Source organism: Alnus glutinosa, chromosome 8, assembly GCF_958979055.1.
Source record: "Alnus glutinosa chromosome 8, dhAlnGlut1.1, whole genome shotgun sequence".
NCBI classification, from domain to species: domain Eukaryota; kingdom Viridiplantae; phylum Streptophyta; class Magnoliopsida; order Fagales; family Betulaceae; genus Alnus; species Alnus glutinosa.
Window position 1 is genome coordinate 29,058,366 of NC_084893.1, and position 21,929 is coordinate 29,080,294.

Below are 21,929 nucleotides of genomic sequence, written 5' to 3' on the forward strand. Positions count from 1 at the left end.
TATTTGAAATTATGTTGATCCATTTACATATATATATATATATATATATATATATATATATATATATATATATATATATATATATATAGAGGTAATTAACTTCAGGTCTGCTAGCTGTTGGTTCACCGAAGCTGCAGGGAATTTATCTTGTTGATAATGAGTCTGGAGCTAGAAGCTATAGAGGTTGAAGATTCCTAGCAAAGTAGCAATAGACTTGACACAATAATTGAATTGCTAACCTACAAAATGTCGGTATCTCACTTTTTTATCAAATTGGGATATGATGGTACAAAGCATTAATTCCGATTTAATGAGATTAAAAAAAAAAAAAAAAAAGGTTGATATATTTACAAAATTAATTAATTTAGTGAAATTCCAAATAAGGCATATAAATATAAAAAAAGCTGTACGTGTCAGTCAAGGTGATCCAAGTCCCACCTAAAACGATGTGTGTGTGTGTGTGAGAGTGACATGATTCACATGAAAGTTGAAACAGCTAAAGCCCAAAAAGCCATACTTTTACGAAAGGTATGTTTGGAATTACAATTTTATATATAAAAAAATGTAATTTTAAATTAAATTGTAAAAAATAAATAATTTGGAAATTAATTTTTTTAAAAATTTCAATTTTAAAACGGGAAAAATTATTATTATTATTTTAAGAAAAACTACTTTTTTTAAATAGTAAACAATGTAGTATTTTTTTGAAAATACAAAATTTTAAATATTAACTTATAATATTATTAAATGCTTAATTATATTTTTAAATAATATATATTATTTTAAAAATCATACTTTCTAAAATTACAAATTCAAAAAAAGACAGTAAACTTCTAAACTACTAAAACCAAACCCTAATCCCACTTTTCCTTCTTTTTCGTCATCGTCACCGCACCTGACTTGTCTTCGACAGTGCCACCTGCTGACGTGTTTCCCCCCCACCCCCACTTTCCAGTCAAATTCGGGTTACAATCCGGTGCGGTATATCCCCTAATTTTTTTTTTTTTTTTTTAAATGTAAAACTGTAAATATTTGCATTAAGCCCCCTAAATGTAAAGTCGTTTAAATCTTATGGTGGTAAGTATAAATGATAAATAACTTTTCATTCTAAATTTTAATTTAAAGTTTTGATGAAAATCGGCCTTAGAACGATTCAGCTACCCTATCTAACCAAATCTGAGGTGGATGAACCGCCCAAGCTTGAAGATTTTTTTTTCTTTTTATATTTCTATAATGTTTAGTATATGAGGCATGTATCTTATTATTGTTGGTGTTACGGTCCGGTCACTTTTGTCAAAATTTCGTAAGAAAGTTTGAGAGAAAAATTATTTGCCGTTTACGCTTATCAAGGAGTTTTAAGATACGTCTTACGAAACTTTTTGCAAATTAGTACAATTATATGGATTAATTTTGTATTATATATATTTTTTTAAAAAAAATTGCTTAGATACTATCACTTTTATTACAATAATTTGCAAATTTACATAATAATTCATATTTTATGAAAATAATTACTACATAGACTATAATAAGTACCATGTAGAATGCTTAATAAGTGTTACGTGGACTTTTACGTTAGCATGTAATGTGATAATTATTATGTGATAATCCACATTTTTTACTGTTTATAGTGAAAAAAAATGAACACGTAAGCCATTTGAATTCGAAAATTAAGGGTAAATTTGTCCAAGGTGTACAACACATAGGCCACAACATAGAGGGAGTACATAAATAATATTGCACCTGATTTTGGCCCAACTCACTCTCTCTCTTTCAGAAACTGAGACTCGCTGATATAGAATTTGTCTCGAACAGCTTTTCCAATTTTCAAACCCAATTTCTCTCTCTCTCTCTCACGCACTCTCTCTCTTACCGTTTCGATTCTCTCTGAGACACCATTCAAATTCAAAACCCTAGAGATTGATTCTCCGTATCTTTAAATTCCTATTATACAACTTTCCTGCCCGTTGAAATTTTTTTGGCGAATTTTGTTGGAGTTTTTCTTGCCAAGCTGAGAACTTTTCTTGGTGGCCTTTCCTGTTTGGCGCGTTGAAATTCAATGGGTTTTTGACTTCTGTCAGAAGCATGAAGATCGGGGAAGTTGGTCGAAGAAGATTGTCTCTGATTGGAACATCGTGTTCGGTGGTACTGTAACTGTAAGGGGTACTGTTGCTGTTTTTAAGTTGGACCCCTTGGATGATCTCTAGGGTTTGATTAGGCTTTCTGGGTGAGCAAGTCTGTTCTTTGTTCTTTTCCGCTTTTCAAGATCAAACTTTTGTTTGCTTAGAATGATTTTCAGTGCTTGTTCTTTTTGTTTCTTTGTCTTCTTTGTTGCTTTTCAGCCAATTTTCAAAATTTTCGTATTTTCTTTTTATATTTTTCTTTGGTCTGGAAATAAATAAAAAAAATTTATAGAGAAGCTCAAGGTTTCTAATTTGGCGGTTGTATGCGTATGTGTATGTGTGTGGAATAGTTGACACATAATTTAGTTCTTTTGCTCTTGTGGAATAGCTTTGGAAACTTGTGGCAAAAGTAGTGAGCAATTGAAATTCCTTCTAAATGTCTGTGCGTTATCTTTTCTGTTGTATAAAGTTTAGAGTTTGCGGGGATGGTAGGAGTCGAATCGCTATGAGGTTTTCAAATTTTGTAGAGTTTGATAGCCTCTCGTGAGAAGGGATGGTGAGATAACTGCCAACTGATGGACAATTTACTTGTAGCTAAACTTTGATGCCCACCACTACATATTTACATTTTCTTTTTCCTTGTTGAGATGTGGCATATTTTCTTGGAAGGCTGATTAACAAGCCTAGGCTAGTGGATTGTTTAAAATTTTCTTTGTTGGCAACCAAGTATGTTTTATCACTTATTCTTTGCACTTGACTAGATACAATCTGCTTCTCATGTATAAAATTAATTATTTGATGTTTTATATCTGTTTCATGGTTAATACGTACTGTTGAGAAAACTAAGGTGCTTTTGGAGGGGAGCCAGATCGATTGCTATTGTTTGACGGTTGATTTAGGTTGCAATATACAAGGTCCATAGACTTCCTTTGTACTTGTATTCGCTTTTCATTGCTATGATTTCTGTCCTGCCTATCAAGGGTTGATTCAAGCCTCGTACTGATGAAGCATTGGTGAGTGAATTGAAATTGATGAGATTGTAAAGAATTAGATAACTTAGTTTTGGTACCATGCTTTAAATTGGAAATTTTGAGTAGTTGTTAGTTGCATGGCAGAGGTGGAAGTCATCTCTAAGTCTATGAGGATTGTTGGTCTTGGGGAATCCATTTCGCACATCTTATACCGGTAGTTTGAAAGTAGGGTCTTAGAGGATTTAGGAGGGGACATGGAAAGATTTGAGATTCAACATGGTTGTTACCTTGTTGGGAGATGGGCATACCATATGCACCATATTTATGCCAAATTATAAGGATTTTGTCTCTTAGGGCTTTCATATCCCTTGGCTTACCTTCCATGCTCTATTTGTTGAGAAACTCTAGCATAGTCTCAGAAATTGATAGATGCCTTTGTTACCTATATAGTCGTAGCGATGGCCTCAATGTCATTTGGACCTGGATTTTTTCTGTTCCAATATGCTTGTTATCGCATCGGGGTTAGCCGTTATATGTAGATAGGGGCTTGTATAGTATATCTTATGGCACATGAGTTTCGGAGATATCTTTAACAGGATTTGAAACTTAAGTCCATGTTTTTTAGGTTTTGGGAGAAGGGATTCTTTCTTGGTTCATTGTTCGGTAGTTTTGTCTTAATGAATTTTAGAAGGCTTGATAAATGATGTTTGTGACCAAATTCAGTCAATTTTGATTTGGTTTCGACTTTTGAGGTGTCGTGAGTATCTGAAGTTGAAATCATGGGTTTTCATTAAGTGCTTAGTTTAACCCACCCCACAGACATGCTCTTTAATGGAGCTTTAGCCTCCGCCGGTCATGAGCAAGATACCAATGGTTTTGATTGGTGGGCTGGGGGCATGTTATCAATTTATCTGGTAAATTACTGGGAGCTCATGTATCCATGCCGGATTGCTCCCCACATAGGTCGTAGTGGGGAAGTTATGGATACCTTTCCATACCATATGAAGGTTTGGCTCTTCCGAACTAAGTATCTCCAAATTTGAGAATGTATAATTACTGTTCCTCCCATAACTTTTTCAGGCCCATATGTTTGTGGCCCGCGCTTGGGTATCTTGAGAATTGCATCTTCATTTGTAAATGTATACTGATAGTGATGGGAAATGGGATGAAGTTAGGTTAATATGTTGTATTTCTTTCCACTCGGGGTTTATTTTCTCCTCAAAGATTGATTGAGATTTGAGGATGGTTTTGCATTTTGTTTGCATTGGAGTGTGGGAAAACCTAATCTCAGCATTAGTTTCCAAAATTGACTGGTTATCTTCCTTGAGAATATCCTGGCTGAGATTGACATGTCTCAGGAATTTTTCCAGGCTGGAGAGTGGTTTCTTTGAAATCAAGGTGCTTTGTAAATTGGTAGATCCTGTTTTATTAAGAGCCTCATGATTTTGCCATGTACGGACATATATTTTTCCTGTCTTATTATCGTCTTTTTTACCCTTAATGTGGTATCGAATTTCTTTGTAAATATAGAGGAGAATGAATTTGGGTTGAAGTTCAATTTCTATCTGCTGAGACATGTTTGATCTGTTCTCAACTTGTTCTGGTCACCCTTTTCCTTCTTCTTTAAATGAACTCAAAATTAACTTCTTTTTTAAACTGCTTTCAGCAGGTGGGATTCACAGAAACAAGTAATAGATTAAGCAGTATGGTTGCAAAAGACCCTCAAAATGTTACCAATTCGCCTAATCCTAAAGCGGAGGTGGGAGAGATAGACACCAGTGCACCATTTCAATCCGTTAAAGATGCTGTTACCCTATTCGGTGAAGGCGCTTTCTCAGGGGAAAAACATGCCATTAAGAAGGCAAAACAACATTCTGCTGAGGTATTTGTGGTTCTTCTATATTCCAAGTCTTATAAAAAACACACATGTAAGACCAATACCAGTTTTTGTTTGAACTAGTTCAATAATCACTTCCTATATCTCACAAATATTTGGAAACTTGATAGGATTGAATCTAGTGGGGCCTGTGTTTACAGATTTTTTTTTTCCTTTTAAGAGTATCATGGCTAAAAGTGGTCAGTTGTAGTATTGCTACTAAAATCTTTTCTTCTTCTTGATTGTGTCATTATTCCAGACGTAGTACTTAGTTAAGGAATGAGTGGACCTTTTTGCTATATTTCCTGTGGATGCTGGATGGTTCCCCGGATTTTAAAGTTTCCTCCCCCTCTTCTATTGGATGATGTTCCTAATTTGGATAGCAAGGATTTGTACTCAAGATTGAAGGCATTTTTTTTTTTTTGGAGCAAGAAAAGTTATCTACTTGCTATCTTGCTCCGTTGTAAAAAATTTTTAACAAAAAAGGAAAAGAAAAAAAGAATCGAGAATCAATAGTAAACAAATTGAGAAGATCTATAGCCAGTCTGAAAGTGTTATTTGAAATATTTTATGCGTGCTTGTGTCTGTAATGCATATGCTTCAGCTTTTTGTTCTTGTTTTAGAAATTGCCTATTTAATGAAATAAATCACGAGAAAACTGATTATATTCCCAATATTATCATAAGTTGTAGACTCTTGTAGCTTCTTGTTTATTTTAGGTTCTGTAGCGATGGATGCAAGTGAGGGTGATGTCGCAACTGAATTAAGAGGGAACTTGTGCTTTTAAAGGGTCTAGGGGAAAGAGTTGTGATAGCTTTTCCTTTTCTAGAAACTTAAGCAAATTTTATTTTTGTCATTAAAATTTTGTATTATCCAGGCACACTTAGTTATTGTAAGATAGTTAATTACCAGAGATTTTTGAACACTGGGACACTGCTAAGGTTTACTCAATCATGTAAAGCAAGTTATGCAGTTACTCTTTTTGAGTTTCAAGATGCTGTTTATGATTTTATGGCATCTCATGCAGAGAGTACTGGCCAAGGAGACACAGTTTCACCTGGCTCAAAAAGAGCTGAACAAGTTGAAGGAACAACTACAGAATGCTGAAACTACTAGAACCCAAGCCCTTGTAGAGCTTGAAAAGGCTAAAAGATCAGTCGAGGATTTGACTCAGAAGTTGACTTCATTTAGTGAATCCAAGGAATCAGCAATTGAGGCAACAGAAGCCGCAAAGAATCAGGCAAAGCAGCTTGAAGAAGCAAACTCGGACAACCCTATTAGAACTAATGGTGCTTGGAAACAAGACTTAGAAAGTTCAAGAGAGCAGTACATGACAGTCATTACTGAACTTGATTCTGCGAAGCAAGAATTAAGGAGAATCCGTCAGGACTGTGATGCGTCCTTGGAAGCAAAAATTACTGCCTTCAAGCAAGCAGCGGAGGCAGAAGATGCAGCCAAAGCAAACATGGAGAAAGCTATTGAGCTCTCCAAGGAAATTTCAACTGTACAGGAATCAATTGAGCAAGTGAAGGTTGCAACTTCACAAGCTCAGCAAGAGCAAGGAAAGATATTTTCTGAAAAGGATGTTCAGAGACAGTCATATAAAGCTACTCTGGAAGAGTCGGAAAAGAAATTGCTTGCCTTGAAGAAAGAGTTGGATCCTGAACTCACCAGAAATCTTGAAGCGCAGCTCGCTGACACAGTGAATGAAATTGGGACTCTGCAAAAGCAAATGGAAAATGCAAAGGCTTCAGATTTAGATTCTGTGAAAACTGTCACTTCAGAGTTGGATGATGCTAAGGAGTCGCTACAGAAGGTTGCAGAAGACGAGATCTCCCTGCGAAACTTGGTAGAAGCTCTCAAGGCAGAGATGGATAATGTGAAGAAAGACCATTCTGAACTGAAGGCGAAGGAAGCAGACACAGAGTCCGTTGCTGGGAATTTGCATGTCAAGCTCCATAAAGTTAAGTCTGAGCTTGAGGCATGCCTAGTGGAGGAATATAAGGCAAGAGGTGCTTCTGAGGAGATGATATCCACACTTAACCAGCTCTCTTTAGAAGCTGAAAATGCAAGGCAAGAAGCAGAAGAGATGAAGACTAAAGCAGAGGAGTTAAAGAAAGAAGCTGAAGCTACCAAAATTGCTTTAGAAGAAGCAGAAAAGAAGCTTAGAGTTGCTCTGGAAGAAGCTGAAGAAGCAAAAGCAGCAGAGGCAAGGGCCCTTGATCAGATTAAGGTATTGTCTGAGAAAACTAATGCTGCACGTGCATCAACGTCTGAGTCTGGTGCCAATATCACAATATCGAGGGAAGAGTTTGAGTCTTTGAGCCGTAAAGTTGAGGAGTCTGACACATTAGCAGAAATGAAAGTGGGTGCTGCTATGGCTCAGGTAGAAGCTGTTAAGGCTAGTGAAAATGAGGCCCTCAAGAGGTTAGAGGCAGCCCAGAAGGAGATGGATGATATGAAGGCTGAGACTGAGGCAACTTTGAAGAGGGCAGAGATGGCTGAAGCAGCCAAGAGAGCAGTGGAGGGAGAGCTCCGGAGGTGGCGTGAACGAGAACAAAAGAAGGCAGCTGAAGCTGCATCTCGGATTTTGGCGGAAACAGAGATGTCGTCAGAATCATCCCCCCTCCACTACAGGGTTCAAAAGCAGAATATACCAGCAAATATTATTGAGACCCGAAAGTTGGAGAAGGGGAAGACCCTTTCAAAGAAAGTACTTCTGCCTAATATTAGCGGCATCTTTCACAGAAAAAAGAACCAGATTGAGGGTGCATCTCCTTCGTACCTGCCTGGTGAGAAACCTGTGTAATTTTTGTGTTTGCCAGCCCGTTGCGCTGAGTATGAATGGTTGAGAGGGGGGAACTTGTTTGATTGTGTGTATATTTGAGACTCATGGAATTAATTTTTCGTGCTCTAGTCTGTTTTGAAGAGAATAGTGAACCATCAGAAGAAGAGTTTGGCAGCATCTTCAGGAAAGTGTGACTCTGTAAATGGGACAAGCTATTAGATTATTCGTCTGAATCTTTTCAGTAGAAATCTGAGCTTTGGCGTTTGGTACCATCAGCATTTTTCAGCTACTATCAGGATGGATCAAAATAATCTCTTGGCCACCAAAACAAATCTTGTTTAGAAGTAAGCCTTTCACATGCGTCCTTTAAAAATAACGCTTAAGCAAAAACCGCGATAACCAGTTTGGTCATAAAAGGCTACTTCTAAACAAACCCTGCACCATAATTTTTGCATTGTTTTTTTTTTTTTTTTTCAAAGTTGATTTTTGCCTTTTGAATGAAGCTCATAGTTGTAAAGGATGAAGCTCATAGTCTATTTACTTGAGGAGTAATGTTACTCTTTACACTTATTTCGTATCAGTTGATATAGACAAAATTTACTAAAGAATTTCTTCAAATAACGAGGCAAACAAATAGAAAGGGCAAAAAGAATAAAAAGAAAGGCGAGTCCAAAGCCCATAGCTTAGCCGAAAGATTTACGTAGTATCCGATACTTGGTAAGTACGATTAATAAGGTAGTCAAACAGTGCCACCAACAAAAAGAAAATTCAAGTGTCAAGAAATTTCCCCTGCATGGCACGTGTCCTCCTCTCCCAAACAACGACCAAACTCCACCAGCATAGCTCTTCCTAGTTCCCATTCCACTGGAACACATCCCTCTCTCTCTCTCTCTGACAATCCTCAAACACGCACACAGACACAGAAACAGTCACTCTCTCTCTCTCTCTCTGTGTGTCTCAGAGTCATATGGCGAGCAACAGAGATAGAGACGACGCTCTGACATTCACAAACCCATCGTCATCGTCGTCCCCAATCACTGTCTCAGACCCACAGGACAGCTTCCTCACCGACCCCGGTTCGGTCATCGGCAGCGCCTCCGGGAGCTTCCAGAACGAGGGCTTGCTATGCGCCGACAACACAACCAGTGACGCTGAGTTCGGCTTCTCTCGCCCCGACTTCCGGGCGAGCCAACTCTCCGGGACCGTCGAGTTCTACCAGCGCCACGTCTTCCTCTGCTACAAGAACCCCAAGGTCTGGCCCCCCAGAATCGAGGCCTCCGAGTTCGATCGCGTGCCGAGACTGCTCTCCGCTGCTGTGTTGGCCAGGAAGGCTGATATGAAAAAAGAGGTATGTGTCAGTCTGATTTTGTTGGTTTTAGTGAAATGAAAAGGGTTTATGTGTGCTCTGTAGACTGGTTTTGTTTGAGGGGGGATTTGGAGCCTTTTGGTTTCATTTCTGATATGGGTTCAATGTCAATTTAGTGAATTGAAACGGGTTTGTGTGTTTTGAGGATTGATTGTGTTTTAGGGTTCAAATGGAGGTTTTTGTTTTCTCTTTTAATTATGGGTTGATTTTGAATTTGGTTATTTGAAATGGGTTTTCTGTGCTTTGTGTGTTAGGAGTACTTTGGAAGTCAGATTTTTTTTTTTTTTTTTTTTAAAAAAAAAACGAATCAAAAAATTATGGAGGTTTGGTTGTGAATTTGGTGAGTTCAGTTGGGTTTCGAGTGTTTATAAATTGGTTTTGTTCTGTGAGTCATTTAGGGATTTCTGATTTTTTGATGTTCATTGGTTTGAAGTTGCTGTGGAATTATTTGTTTTTAGGGGTTTGAAGTGGGGTTTTTGGCGTCTGGTAGATTGTCTGTGTTTCTGAGTGATGTGAGGATGTGGATTGTTGAGGATTTAGAAGATTGGTAAGAGGGTTACAACGGAGGTTGCCTTTTGGGAAAATTTGGGATGACTGATGCTGTTTTAATGTTATATTATTGGAACTGTTTAAAAAATTTAAGGTTCTAGTATTGCGTCTTAATTGTAGGATCTGTGGTTTAGTTTGTGGGGAGGCTATGATGAGGAGGAAATGGTATTTTAGATCTGAGAATAAATAAAAAATGTTATGCCCCTTAAGTTATACAAAATAAAAGGGATATTTGAGTTTAAAAATATTAATCTAGATTACAGCACCTGGCTTATTCAGTTGGAATTGTATCCATTTTCTTTTATTTTAAGTTTTTGATCTTTTTGTTGTATCAGTGGAGTTAAGGAGTGCCTTATATATCATCAATCCACCAAAATGCTGAGAGCTTGGTTTTCAGAGTACCTATTTTTTTCTACTATTATTTCAAGAAATATTGAATTACATTTATCTATGTAGACACAAGCGTTTTTAATGATATTATTAGTAAATGTTAACAAATTATCAAAGCTGAGTTCTGGAAGGTTACTTCATATAAAGTATATTCATAGCAGCTGTGGTATCTTGATTACCGTTTCAGCTAGCATACTAGTGCTGTTTCAAATAATTATGTAGGAGATTAGTCCAGCTCTGTCATAATATTCATGGGTGTGGAGCTAATCTCGTGTAGGTGTGGCATTATTTTCTTTATTTGGATATATCATCTGCTAGTTGACAGTTTAGTACCTAGATTCAAGTAATGGTGTTAAATGTGGCAGCAAATTTTGAATTTGATTATGACTGTATATTTGTTTCATACAGAGAGTAGTAGTAATGAGTATACACTAGGATTTATGTCACGCAAATTAACGAAATTATGTGATATTGTAAGGTTTCTATTTAGATGGTGGATAATTCTGTTGATTGAACCTGGTGTTGCCTGGATTCCTGATTTGCATAGTTCTTTTTTGCCTAAAATAGTGTCATACATGTTGCTTGCCAATTTCCTCAACCCCCTCAGTTTTGTGGTATAATTTCAGCTCATGTTAATCTTCTTTCCTCGTATTTAGACCCGCTTGACAATATGTGAGGGACATGATGGAACTGAGACATCAAATGGGGATGTACTAATCTTTCCAGACATGATCAGATACAGGTCAATTACATTCTCACTTTGGTATTTATTTAGGTTTTTTTTCTCCCTGCAAATTCAGTACTGATTGAGTTTAGTGAAAAATGCAGGAGATTGACACATTTTGATGTTGACACATTTGTTGAGGAAGTGCTTGTGAAGGATGGTGAATGGCGTCCTGGAACTCCTGAAACACTAAAAGTTTCATATGTTTTTGTATGTTCTCATGGATCCCGGGATCGCCGATGTGGAGTTTGTGGACCTGCCCTTATCAGTAGATTCAAAGACGAGATAGAATTTTATGGTCTTCAAAGTAAAGTGTCTGTTAGCCCATGCTCACACATTGGGGGCCATAAGTATGCAGGAAATGTTATCATATTTAGATCAAATCTCAATGGAGAAGTCACTGGACACTGGTAAGGGGATGCATGTTGATTGATCTGTTTTTAACAGCTAATGTTTTCAATTTTTCTTAATTTTTTGTTAATCAGGTAGTTTTTTTTTCCTTCTCGAAAAACATTGTTTAGTTGATTGATAATGGAGTTATCTGGGTTTAAAATAAAATAAAATCTACAGGTATGGTTATGTTACCCCAGAGGATGTACCTGAATTGCTTGAGCAGCATGTTGTGAAAGGAGAAATTGTAGATGGGCTGTGGAGGTAATGTTTTTGTATCTTCCCTTATTCTTATTATTAGTATAATTTTTTGGACTGTAGGGTTGCTTTCAAGGCGGTTTGCATTTCTTGCATTTTATCCATTCCCTCTAGAATCAGACTACAGCAGAGCTGGATCCACTTTTGATATCGGTTTTAGCTGTATTTTAGGACCTTATAAGAAGCTTTCTTGGTTCATGTAATCAGAATGCTGGACACAGAAATTTTTTGTTGATTTTTTTTTTTAAAAAAAAGGTTTGAGAATTGGTGCTTTACTTATATTTCTTCAAGAACAGATGTACATGAGTTTCCCCACCCTCCTGGTTTTTGTTTTGCTACATATTTGTGTCATATATATGTTGGTCCCTATTTTTTTCCGCCAAGTTTGATTTAATTGAAAATGTTGACTAGGATTTAATGAAACATTTGATCCTGAGTTCAGGGGTCAGATGGGTTTATCAGAAGAAGAACAGAAGAAATCCCAAGAACTAAGGCTCCAGTTGAATGGCGACATAAATGTTGGGGAAAACACTGAAGAACTGACACAAACACATACGAGTGAGACGTACACTGCTGCCTGTAGATCTCAAGGTGAGGTAATGGGGTGTTGCCAGGAAAATGGGAACTCACGCTGCTGTCAGAACCCCGTGTTACCGGAAAAGCTAGATAATCTAGATGCCAATTTGGGTTCAGCCAAGGTGACGGCCGAAAAGAAGAGCAGCAAGAAACTAAGTTCCAGGGTCAACAGTGGCAAAGGTACACGCAAAGTTTGTACCATGCCAACATGGTTTGAGAGCTGGGAACGTGAAGATACTTATGCAGCTCTTGCAGTTGTTTGTGCTGCAGCGTCAGTTGCCATTGCCTATAGTTGCTACAAACAGTTGACATAAAATTAAACTTCAAATTCAATTCTTGTTTTGTTTTAATGATATAACGAGTCTCAATACTCTTTCATCTGTTCCATCTGTATAAGATATGGATGTCCCATCATGTTGTGACGTCTCTGCAGAAAGATCCTTTGATACAGAAGGGTAAAGAGTTGGAGAAAATCATTAGACAGATGTGTATGAATGCTGGCTTTGCCTTGGGGGCACTTTGAACTCTTTGTTCTTCTTGTTTTTTGTCTGCTTGATGTCTAGACCAGAAACGTGTACTTGTGCAAATTTGTATATCTTAAATCTCTGAATTCTCAAAATTTTGCCACTATACTTTCTATTGGGTTTGCAATATTAATCAAATTTTATTTAGAGCACATGCATCTTCCTAACCATATGATATTCAGGAGGATGTCTTTTGATTGTTGGAGATTCTATAAATTTGAAAATTCATTACCATAGAAGCTTTGGCTTGTGAGAAACATTCAAACCCCAAACTGGTGTGGCAATTCATGTTTGCTTGTCGAATTCAAATTGTGTTCGTGATAAGTATAAGGTTATACAAGTCAATTCTAATTCGATCCATTTAATTACACAGGTCAGACCTTCCGATTGTAAATCATTAATTTTGTATTAGATTCACGTTGAGTTCACAATTTATGTCAAAAATTATCAGCATTAAATGTCACGTGTCAGATTCAGACCATGTCAAGACATAAAAATAAAATTATATAAATTAATCATAATTCGACCCACTTAATTAAACGGAAAAGACCATTCAATTCTAATCCGCTAATTTCGTGTTAGATTTGTGTCGAATTCACAATACGTATAAAATGTTTTTATTCCTAAATAACTCAAGCAATTATCATAACTCGCAATAGCTTACACTTGTCTCATGCTTCTTTTATATCATCCACTAATGTGGTAACTTCAAATTACACCAAGTTAGCTTTGCCCTTAAAAAACCTGCATCGAGTTGATGCAAGGAAACATTTTTTAAGGTCTGATGGTTGGAGAACAAACTCTCACTCTCATTGTAGTCGTCGAGTGCTAACCAATTTAGCATCGGGTTTGAGGGCCATGAGGGCTTTGCAAGAGTATACTGTATTCTCCAAGGTCTCAAATATCAATCACAGCCAACTTTAAAAGCCATTCAGTGACGGCCATTCTGATTTTCTAACTTGTGGAACTCAGTTTCTATGGTCTTAGTGATCATGGCGTCTTCCGGGTCTTGCTCGGGAATATTTACATGGACCGAACCCTGTCTGATCGGGGAAACGGACTCCACACGCGAAGCTTGCTGCTTGATATAATCATAGAGCTCTTGATGGAATGCATGGTCTAAGGAGAAACAATTGTCAGTGTTCCCATTTCCACAATGCCTGGACGATCCAGAGCCCTCTCTTCTACAAAAATGCGGGAGGGATCCATAATCCATTACCTGAATACAAGTCAACAGTGTTATTGTCAAACAAATGGACACAACAGTGGGCAGAAGAAAACAGTAAAATATTCAGTGTATACTGCTGAGGCACCATGGGAGAGGGATTACATGTTGAAGGCAGTCGTAGCTCATAACATTATGGCAGTTCAAAACAACAATTAATAAGTTGCATGCAAGGAACAGGAAAATTTCCAAATTCGCTTCCCATATTATGAACAACTAGCCAATTACCCGCGCTATGCGTGGATTTTTTCATTATAATTTAATTTTAAAAATCTTCTGATGGAAAAAAAAAATATAAATAATAATAATAATAAACAAGAAAATAAAAGTTATTGAGGAATTCATTAAATTCAAACAACTGATATTTCTGCCCTATGGTGACAGTTGAGTTGATCGAATTAAACCAATATTAAACAACAAAAAACAGTCAAATGATGGTATGAAATCTGAGATCTTTTTGGCCAAAAGTCTTCCATCTTGAGAAAGAAGAATCTAAATGGACTAAATTTGTTATTTGTTCTAAATTCCTAAATATGATTTGATTTGTATTTATTTATTTCCTTATTTGATTTGGACATTAAAGTGACACTTGCAAGCATTTTAGACGGTCACTTGTCGCAGTTCTAAGCAATTCCAGCATGATGATAATCAGACTGGAAAGCATGCTTACCTTCAGTAACTCATCTATCCCGCAACCCTGAAGAACCTGGATTTTCCTCCTTGTCCTTTCTTGCACAAGAGGCTTTACAACCTACCAATGGTTCAAGCATTAAGCATTTTGTTGCACAAGAAGCAAACAAACTTTTCAAAACACGAAGATAGACACAAACCTTCCAACATGCTGAAAATACATAGGGGGCATTTACAACGTAATACGTATCTGTCTTCTCTGGATAGTTTAAGTCATCGATTGTAGATATAACGGACAAAAGCTGCATTAAGATTGAACACAGTGCCAAAAAGTGTCAAATATAGAGTCTCCAGAATGAGTTTACGCAGCATATTAATTTGGTATTAAAATTGAAAACAATCATCTGCTTGAGATGTATAAAGAAACAATTACACAACCTCATCAGAGAAGCATAGAATAGAGTATGATCGTCTTATAGCCACCAAAATGCACACAGGGAAAGACAATAATACAGAACTTATGCTTCATTATCGAAAGATCTGAAAGCCAAGATGACATCATGCTTCTTGTTGCCAGTGCAACAGCATAGAGAAAGATGGCTTTATTCAGTTTTAAACCAATCAAATTTCCACACAAAAAAACCCTTTAATCCACTCCACAGGTAACTACCATTCTTTTATCAATTGCCTATGGCATTATTTGTTAAATAAAAAAAATAATATGCCCACCACATGAGTTAATAGATTAAGGGCGTTTTTTTGGGGAAAAGAGTAATGGTTAAAAGAAAAGTTAAGAGTCTTACAAAATACAAATCGATACCTTTATTTGGTTCAATGCCGAAAGCTTTAAACCAGTCATGTCTAACACTTTTAGACCGGCACCAATATGTCGCCCTTGCTTCTTTGTTGCAGAAGGCTACAACAAAAGCAAAAATCAGGACATAGGGAAAGTTACAAGTTACAAAGATGATTAAATAATCTCAAGTACGTGCCAGTACTACACAATCTCTGTACTCGTTCATCTGGATGTGAGACTGCACATAGTAATGTACCTAAAATAAAAAAGAACTATGTAAGTGATAGAAAATTCTAATATTACATGATGCATATAGCAGTATTAAATGCTGCCTTGTGCATAAGAAGTTTCCAGTGGAGCATATTTGACGACCATAAGTACAGTCATGTAGTTGCAAGTAATTACTAATATTTATTCAGAAAAATCATTATATTCCATATTTCATGGGAGCATGAAACAGAAAAACCCAGTATGATAAATAGGATCGCTGGCATAATCATTTATTAGGAAAGGAATCATTTGAAATACTCAAATTGGCATACTGTAAAGCCCACAAACAAATCTCATACACGCATTCCATTATACACCAAATTGCAGGCTTACTAGTCCAACACAAATTTGTAACTGTGAAAGTTAAGGAGATTTCATTTAATATAGCCAAAATCCTTACAGATGCTTTGTCAAATGTGCTGAGCCCCACACCAAGAGCAATGACTGGAAGGCCCTGGCAAGAGTTGGCAGAAAAAATGAAAGAAAACATCACAATTAAGAATGCAGGGAGTGAAATAATAATCATTAAAGCCTTCATTTCTCAAGAATGCAACAACAAGACAGGTATACCTCTTTTGAGTAACCAGACAACCCTACAAGCTGAGAATCTCGCACTGCTCTGTACAAATCAATGGGGATGATAGGTTTCTGTATAAAGAAACAAAAGAATTTTGCAATGTAATGAATCCTTGATCACCATATGAAGTACAGGGTTGCTTTACCAACATGGTTTCAAAATAATTGAAGACTACAATCCATGAATGGGAAGCACAAAAGAGGACATAAAACCATAAATGCAACCATAAAGTTTACTTTTGATCTAGACCAAATTTTACCAAACCGACAAATACTACATTTACTTGCGGTACTTATGTTAGATGCATAAGCATTATTGCAACTCATCATGACATTTCTTTTAAAAAAACCTTTTCGGCCAGGGTTAAAAATCAACCTTGTAATCACCCCGAAAGTGCTAATTAAGGCTATACAAACTTGCCCTAGACATGCCCATAACATGACTCACGATTGATCATTAATATATGCTCTTGGCACTAAACTGAGGCACCAGAAATGTCTTGTGTTAGGGAGGTTGATCCCTTGGAAAGTCTTTTAGTGAGACCATAATATAGCATATTAAGATACCACACAACCCAAAAGCTTAAGCCCATGGATTTGGGTCCAACTATGCTATATTAACCACTCACATTTCTTACATCTTTCCATTGTGGGACTCAATCCTTTTATGCTCATACAAGTATACTCAACAGTCTCTCCCTCATGTGTGAGTCTATCACTACATAGCTATACTCCCCCTCAAATGAAAGGGGACCTTTGTTCGTGCTTGCGTCACTCTACCATACACCACCATCGGCTCTGATACTACTTGTTAGGGAAATTGATACCTTAGAGTCTTTTAGTGAACCCATAATAGCATATCGAGACACCAAAGAATCCAAAAGCTTAAGCCTATGGGTTTGGATCCAACTATACTATATTAACTACTCACTTTTTTTTTTTTTTTAATAAGTAATCTAGTCTTATTGAAAGCGTAAGGCGCCCCTAAATACACTAGAAGTATACAAAAAGAAACACCTAACTAGGAACCACTCACACTTTTCAATGTGGAACTCAATCATTTTACACTTACACATGTATACTCAACATCTTGAATGCTGAATATGTGGATGCTGCTAATTAAGGCCATACAAGCTTTCCCTAGACATTGCCTATAGTGCAGTTCACAATTGATGATGGATACATGCTCTTGGCCCATAACTGAGGCACCCGAATTATCTTGAAAGTATAAATACACAAATTATGTCTTAATATATGCTTTTACAGTACATATATCATATATCTATGCCCATGCAATTATATCTTTGATGCATAAACATTATTACCATCCATTATGACTTTTTTTTGGCTTGTCCAAAAACTCAATACGTTTAATTATCACATGCACCAGAAGCGTTAAAAACAGGTTACACAAGCGTACCCTAGAAGTTTCCTGTATATGATTCATGTACTTGAACTGCAACTTAAACCAGAACAATTGTATTCACGAGAACAGAAAATTTTACATTCACAAAATAAATTCAAAACAGTTTAACACAGCTTGCAATAGACATGCTTTGTTGACATTAGTCCAGATGGTCAACAGTTTGCTGGTAACATCCTCAGGGTTCAATAATGTGGAAAACGAGACATTGTGGATTTTGATTCTCCACATAACTTGCTGGTGTATGGAGAAGTGGAGGTTTTAATCATATACCTTAGCGAATTTTCATCATAGAGCTACTTCATCCTCACTTCTTAGGGATTATAGCATCATCCAATGCATGCATCATCAACAGGGTTTTTGATTTTTTCTTCTTTTTTTGGTTTTTTTTTTTTTTGCTCAGGATATGTGTGACAAGTAGTTTTCCATCTCTTTTATATTAGTTGCTCATCTGTAAATCTCTAATTTTACAGTCCATATGATGCTTATGACTGATGCAGAAAAAGAAACAATGTATTGATTAAATGCAAGAATTCATAAAAAAAATAAAAAAAAATAAAAATAAAAAAGAAAAAAGAAAGAAAGAAGAAGTACAAGCATCAAATAGAGAAATTTCAGTGAGTGCTTTTAGCAACAGAATTTCGTTTTTTGCTAATAATACCATAACGATATAACTCACCTCCAGTATTTGGTCAATCTCATTTTGTATTCTCCACTGTAAACAATCAACCAACTGGAACAGATTTGAATGGTCAGTAAAAGCAGAAGCAGCAAAGATAAATCGCACTAAAAGGAGAATATAAAATTTTGAGATGAAACAACTTAATAGAGAAGAAGTGAAATAAATGGATCTAACCATTTTATGTGCTTTGGCAACATTCCAGTCCCTAGCTTTGAGAAACCGGACCAATGTTTCGGTTGGATAACCCTGGTGCATATTCTGGAGATCAAAGAATGCGCTTTAAGTTAAAATATACACATCATAAAAATATACACATTGGTCACTTATCAAAAAAAAAAAATATACACATCATCAATAAAAGAATTTCAAAACAACCAAATTTCCCACTTCGATTCACTGAAGCAGCACAAAATACAAATAACCAAAAGCAAAAGAATTCAAAACTAGTGCTAAAAACAAGGGGGAAAACAACTTGAACTATACTACAAAGAAACTTGTGTTCTTCCTCAAATGCACTTAAAATGCGATTCGCCATGTTAAACTGCCCTCCAAATTATAGATGTAAGCTAATATTCCATTTGTGAATGGGAGAAAGAGAAAGGAAAAAAAAAAAAAATCAAGCTGCAAAGTTCTGGGAAAAAAAAAGCACTCGACTCAATTGAAACTCGACCTGAAGATTGCATTAAAAAAATGCAACTATTATCTTAGCCAAACTCCTCTCAGCTCTACATAAAATGCAAATATAACTATAAAGATCAGAAAGGGTTTAGCCAATTCAGAGGGAACTCAACATCATACCAAAGCAAAATGTATCAACAACTACAGTCAAAAAGCTTATCTACCCCAAAGTGAATTGGCCAAGCTTCACATTGACAAATCCATTTATTAAAAGAAAAAAAAGAATGAAAACGCAAGATCGAAGACCCAGATCACATTCAAAAGAATTCATGATTTAACAGTTTCTTTTTCAGAATTTAAAGTACAATATAAATAACATAAAGAAGAATCAGGGCCAAAATAAGCTTAATGGTTGAGTTATTTGTCATCCCCCCACCCCCCCCCCCCCCCCCCCCCCCCCCCCCCCAACACAAAATAATTTCTTTGGGCGAAGTTGAGTAGAGGGTAAGTAGCAAATACTTAAAAAGCTATACATCTCCCAAAATAATAAAACTTTATTTTCCTTGACTGCCTTTTTTTCTCAGCATCCGAACAGAAACAGATCAAAAACTAAGAAAGACGAGACTAACCTTGAATGTCTTCTTCAGTGGCTCATCTACTGCAGATTTTAAACAAACAACCAAAAAAGAAAGAAGAGTTAGCAATTCAAAGATCAAAGCAGAGGATCAAAGAAACTCAAAGTTGGCTTTTTGAAGCTCACCCTCTTCCATTATAGACTGGAGCTGCTTGATCGCCTCCTCATTGGCAATACCCATCTCCTCTTTTTGCTGTCTAAAGCGTAAATTCAAAGAATTCGATCAGAATTCGTAAAAAATACAGAAACTTCGAGCTAAATTTTGAAAGCCCCAACTGGGTCTGAGTTTTCTGATCCTTTCAGGCTCTCTCTCTCCACCCTACAGACCTCCAACTTTGAGAGAGAGAGAGAGAGAGAGATGAAAGTGCCCCTGAAAAAATATGGGTTTTAATTTGTTTATATGCTAATTCACCTCCTCCTGAAGCTTTTTCAGCTTTTGTTTTGAACTTTCCTTCTGACGTGGGTTAAAAGATAGAAAGAGTCTGAACAAACACAAATTTGGAACAAAAAACAACACAGGAAAAGAGTAGCTGGATATGTGTGATTTGTGCTACTAATTACTCTTACTTAGCTGGATTAGTTGGTGAGTAGATTTCAAACTGAATTAATTTCTCTCTAGATTTTTGTTTCTTTTTCTTCTTCTTTTTTGTGAATTTAAATAAATAAACTGAATTAATATTATGGAGGAGGATTAATTTGTTGAATTCATAAGGCGGTTTAAAATTATTAGATCAAGAAATTCAACAAATTAATTTCTTGGACATATAGCTTAACCCGGAAATATTTCAGCCAAATTTAGTAAATAGTTTAGGAAGTTGAACTAGATATTTGGGCATGAACATCACGTGGGCTTTGAATTTTTGTTTTTAATAGAAAAAATGTTTGGGATATTACAAAGTTTATTTTAATCTCGTATAAATTAATGCGGTAGTTGCGTGAGTGCTGCATGGCATAATATTTGTGAAAAAAATTAAGCAACAGGATTTAATAAATGAAATTAATTATTTAATAACTTATATAATAAGTAAGTATCAAGTGAATTGTTTTATCAATTTGTAAAATTATAATACTATATTTTAAAAATAGAAGAATACCACGAGAATAGAGTTAATGATTAATTCACAACTTTATTCAAAACATAGTTAAGCAAATTTACTATTTACTTAGGAAAATACTTAGGTTACTATAATATTTACTTACAAATTTACGTCATTTTATATTTTATGAAAATGAGTGTCACGTCGACTATCAAGTAGCATTATTCATTTTAATGCCTGACGTGGTAAGTATCACACGAACTGTGGGTCCGTTTGGGTTTACGATTTAAAATAACGATTTTAAAATGCGCTATTTGAAAAAAGTAATTTTTAAAAACGCAGTTAAGCGTTTGGCAAAATCGCAGTTTAACCTTTAAAATCACGAATTTACCTTTAAAATTCTGAATTTTCAAAAAAGCACAATCTTATTTGCGATTTGAAAAAGTAGATTTTCTGCGTTTTCAAATCGCAATTTTTAAAAACGCAGTTTCCAAACGATCTATGTTCTGTGATTTAGTTTAAAATCGTACTTATTGTCTACGAAATCGTAATCTCAAACACACCCACCCATAACCACGACAAGTGCCCATTTTGATGTAATCATACTATTTAGTCTTGCCCATAATCATTGCTTGTCAGTAAGAAGTTAGATCTCCAATCTAATTTTGAGTCAAATTCTTAATAGTCAAAGTCCTAGTTATTTTCTTAATAGACTTAGAATCTTGGTCTTAATCCATCCCTTAAATAATTTGGAGTCCTAGTTGAATTTCTATTTATTAGGGCCACTTGGATGTGGGTTTTTCAACCACCAATCACGCAGCTGAACAAGACAGACATGATGAACTTGCCCTAATTTTAAAGGAATATATGCTGCATTTTGTTCCTTCTCATGTGGCATTTTCTTTTTGTTGGGCGGTGTCCTCATGTGAATCTTTCACATGTTTGAGATGTGTTTTCCATGTTCTTCCTCCACTCCAATGATTCTGTTTGTGAGTTTCATAGCACCCCTTGGGCTCCATCTATACCATTGAAGGGTTAGAATTTTGTGTGATTAATTAAAAAAAACAGTTACATCTTACCATAAAATTTTAATAATTTGTTTTGTTGTATTCAATGGTGTAGATGATTTAACGTCATTTAAAAATTTTAAATAACGTAACAATATATATACCATCAGATCTATAAAATCTAATATATATATATATGAACTATTAGATGAATGAGACATGATACACATACATTTGAATATGTAAGACCCAATAAGACCCACATGTAAGTTATAACGATTCAAGGAAAAGCGCTAGCCACATTTGAGCTATCACTTCAAAAAGGATTAATCAATTTAGAGTTTCTTTAGAATTCCTTATAAATTTCGGTTTCACCTAATAACATGACTATCTTTATAAATCATCAACTTTATGTAAGTTATTCATCTCTTTTTAATATGAACCCGGAATGTTACATAAGTCCTACAGATTCAACGGTTAATATTTTTAAATAATA

General features: G+C 35.8%; 3 protein-coding genes across 5 annotated transcripts; 2 read left to right on the forward strand and 1 right to left on the reverse strand.

Moving 5' to 3' along the window:
* The first annotated feature begins 1,789 nt into the window (after positions 1-1,789).
* Positions 1,790-8,030, forward strand: LOC133876475 (WEB family protein At5g55860-like). 3 transcript variants are annotated; one of them, XM_062314755.1, is made up of 3 exons: positions 1,790-2,227; positions 4,761-4,976; positions 5,998-8,030. In XM_062314755.1, exons 2-3 carry the CDS (start codon positions 4,800-4,802, stop codon positions 7,777-7,779), a joined length of 1,959 nt encoding a protein of 652 aa, XP_062170739.1. In that variant the 5' UTR covers positions 1,790-2,227; positions 4,761-4,799; the 3' UTR covers positions 7,780-8,030. The 3 variants fall into 3 exon arrangements, with proteins under 3 accessions (XP_062170739.1, XP_062170740.1, XP_062170742.1); XM_062314756.1 differs by having other exon boundaries at positions 4,764-4,976; XM_062314758.1 differs by lacking the exon at positions 1,790-2,227 and adding an exon at positions 3,039-3,136.
* Positions 8,031-8,441: 411 nt separating this feature from the next.
* Positions 8,442-12,630, forward strand: LOC133876476 (uncharacterized). The gene is made up of 5 exons (XM_062314759.1): positions 8,442-9,106; positions 10,720-10,805; positions 10,892-11,197; positions 11,358-11,441; positions 11,878-12,630. Exons 1-5 carry the CDS (start codon positions 8,726-8,728, stop codon positions 12,323-12,325), a joined length of 1,305 nt encoding a protein of 434 aa, XP_062170743.1. The 5' UTR covers positions 8,442-8,725; the 3' UTR covers positions 12,326-12,630.
* Positions 12,631-13,190: 560 nt separating this feature from the next.
* On the reverse strand, positions 13,191-19,912 carry LOC133875938 (phosphatidylinositol/phosphatidylcholine transfer protein SFH1-like). Its single transcript, XM_062314218.1, has 11 exons — positions 19,516-19,912; positions 19,385-19,413; positions 18,312-18,395; positions 18,135-18,188; positions 16,027-16,104; positions 15,857-15,910; positions 15,383-15,442; positions 15,211-15,306; positions 14,591-14,692; positions 14,431-14,511; positions 13,191-13,754 (listed from the first exon to the last, which is right to left on the reverse strand). Exons 1-11 carry the CDS (start codon positions 19,568-19,570, stop codon positions 13,467-13,469), a joined length of 981 nt encoding a protein of 326 aa, XP_062170202.1. The 5' UTR covers positions 19,571-19,912; the 3' UTR covers positions 13,191-13,466.
* Positions 19,913-21,929: the final 2,017 nt, after the last annotated feature.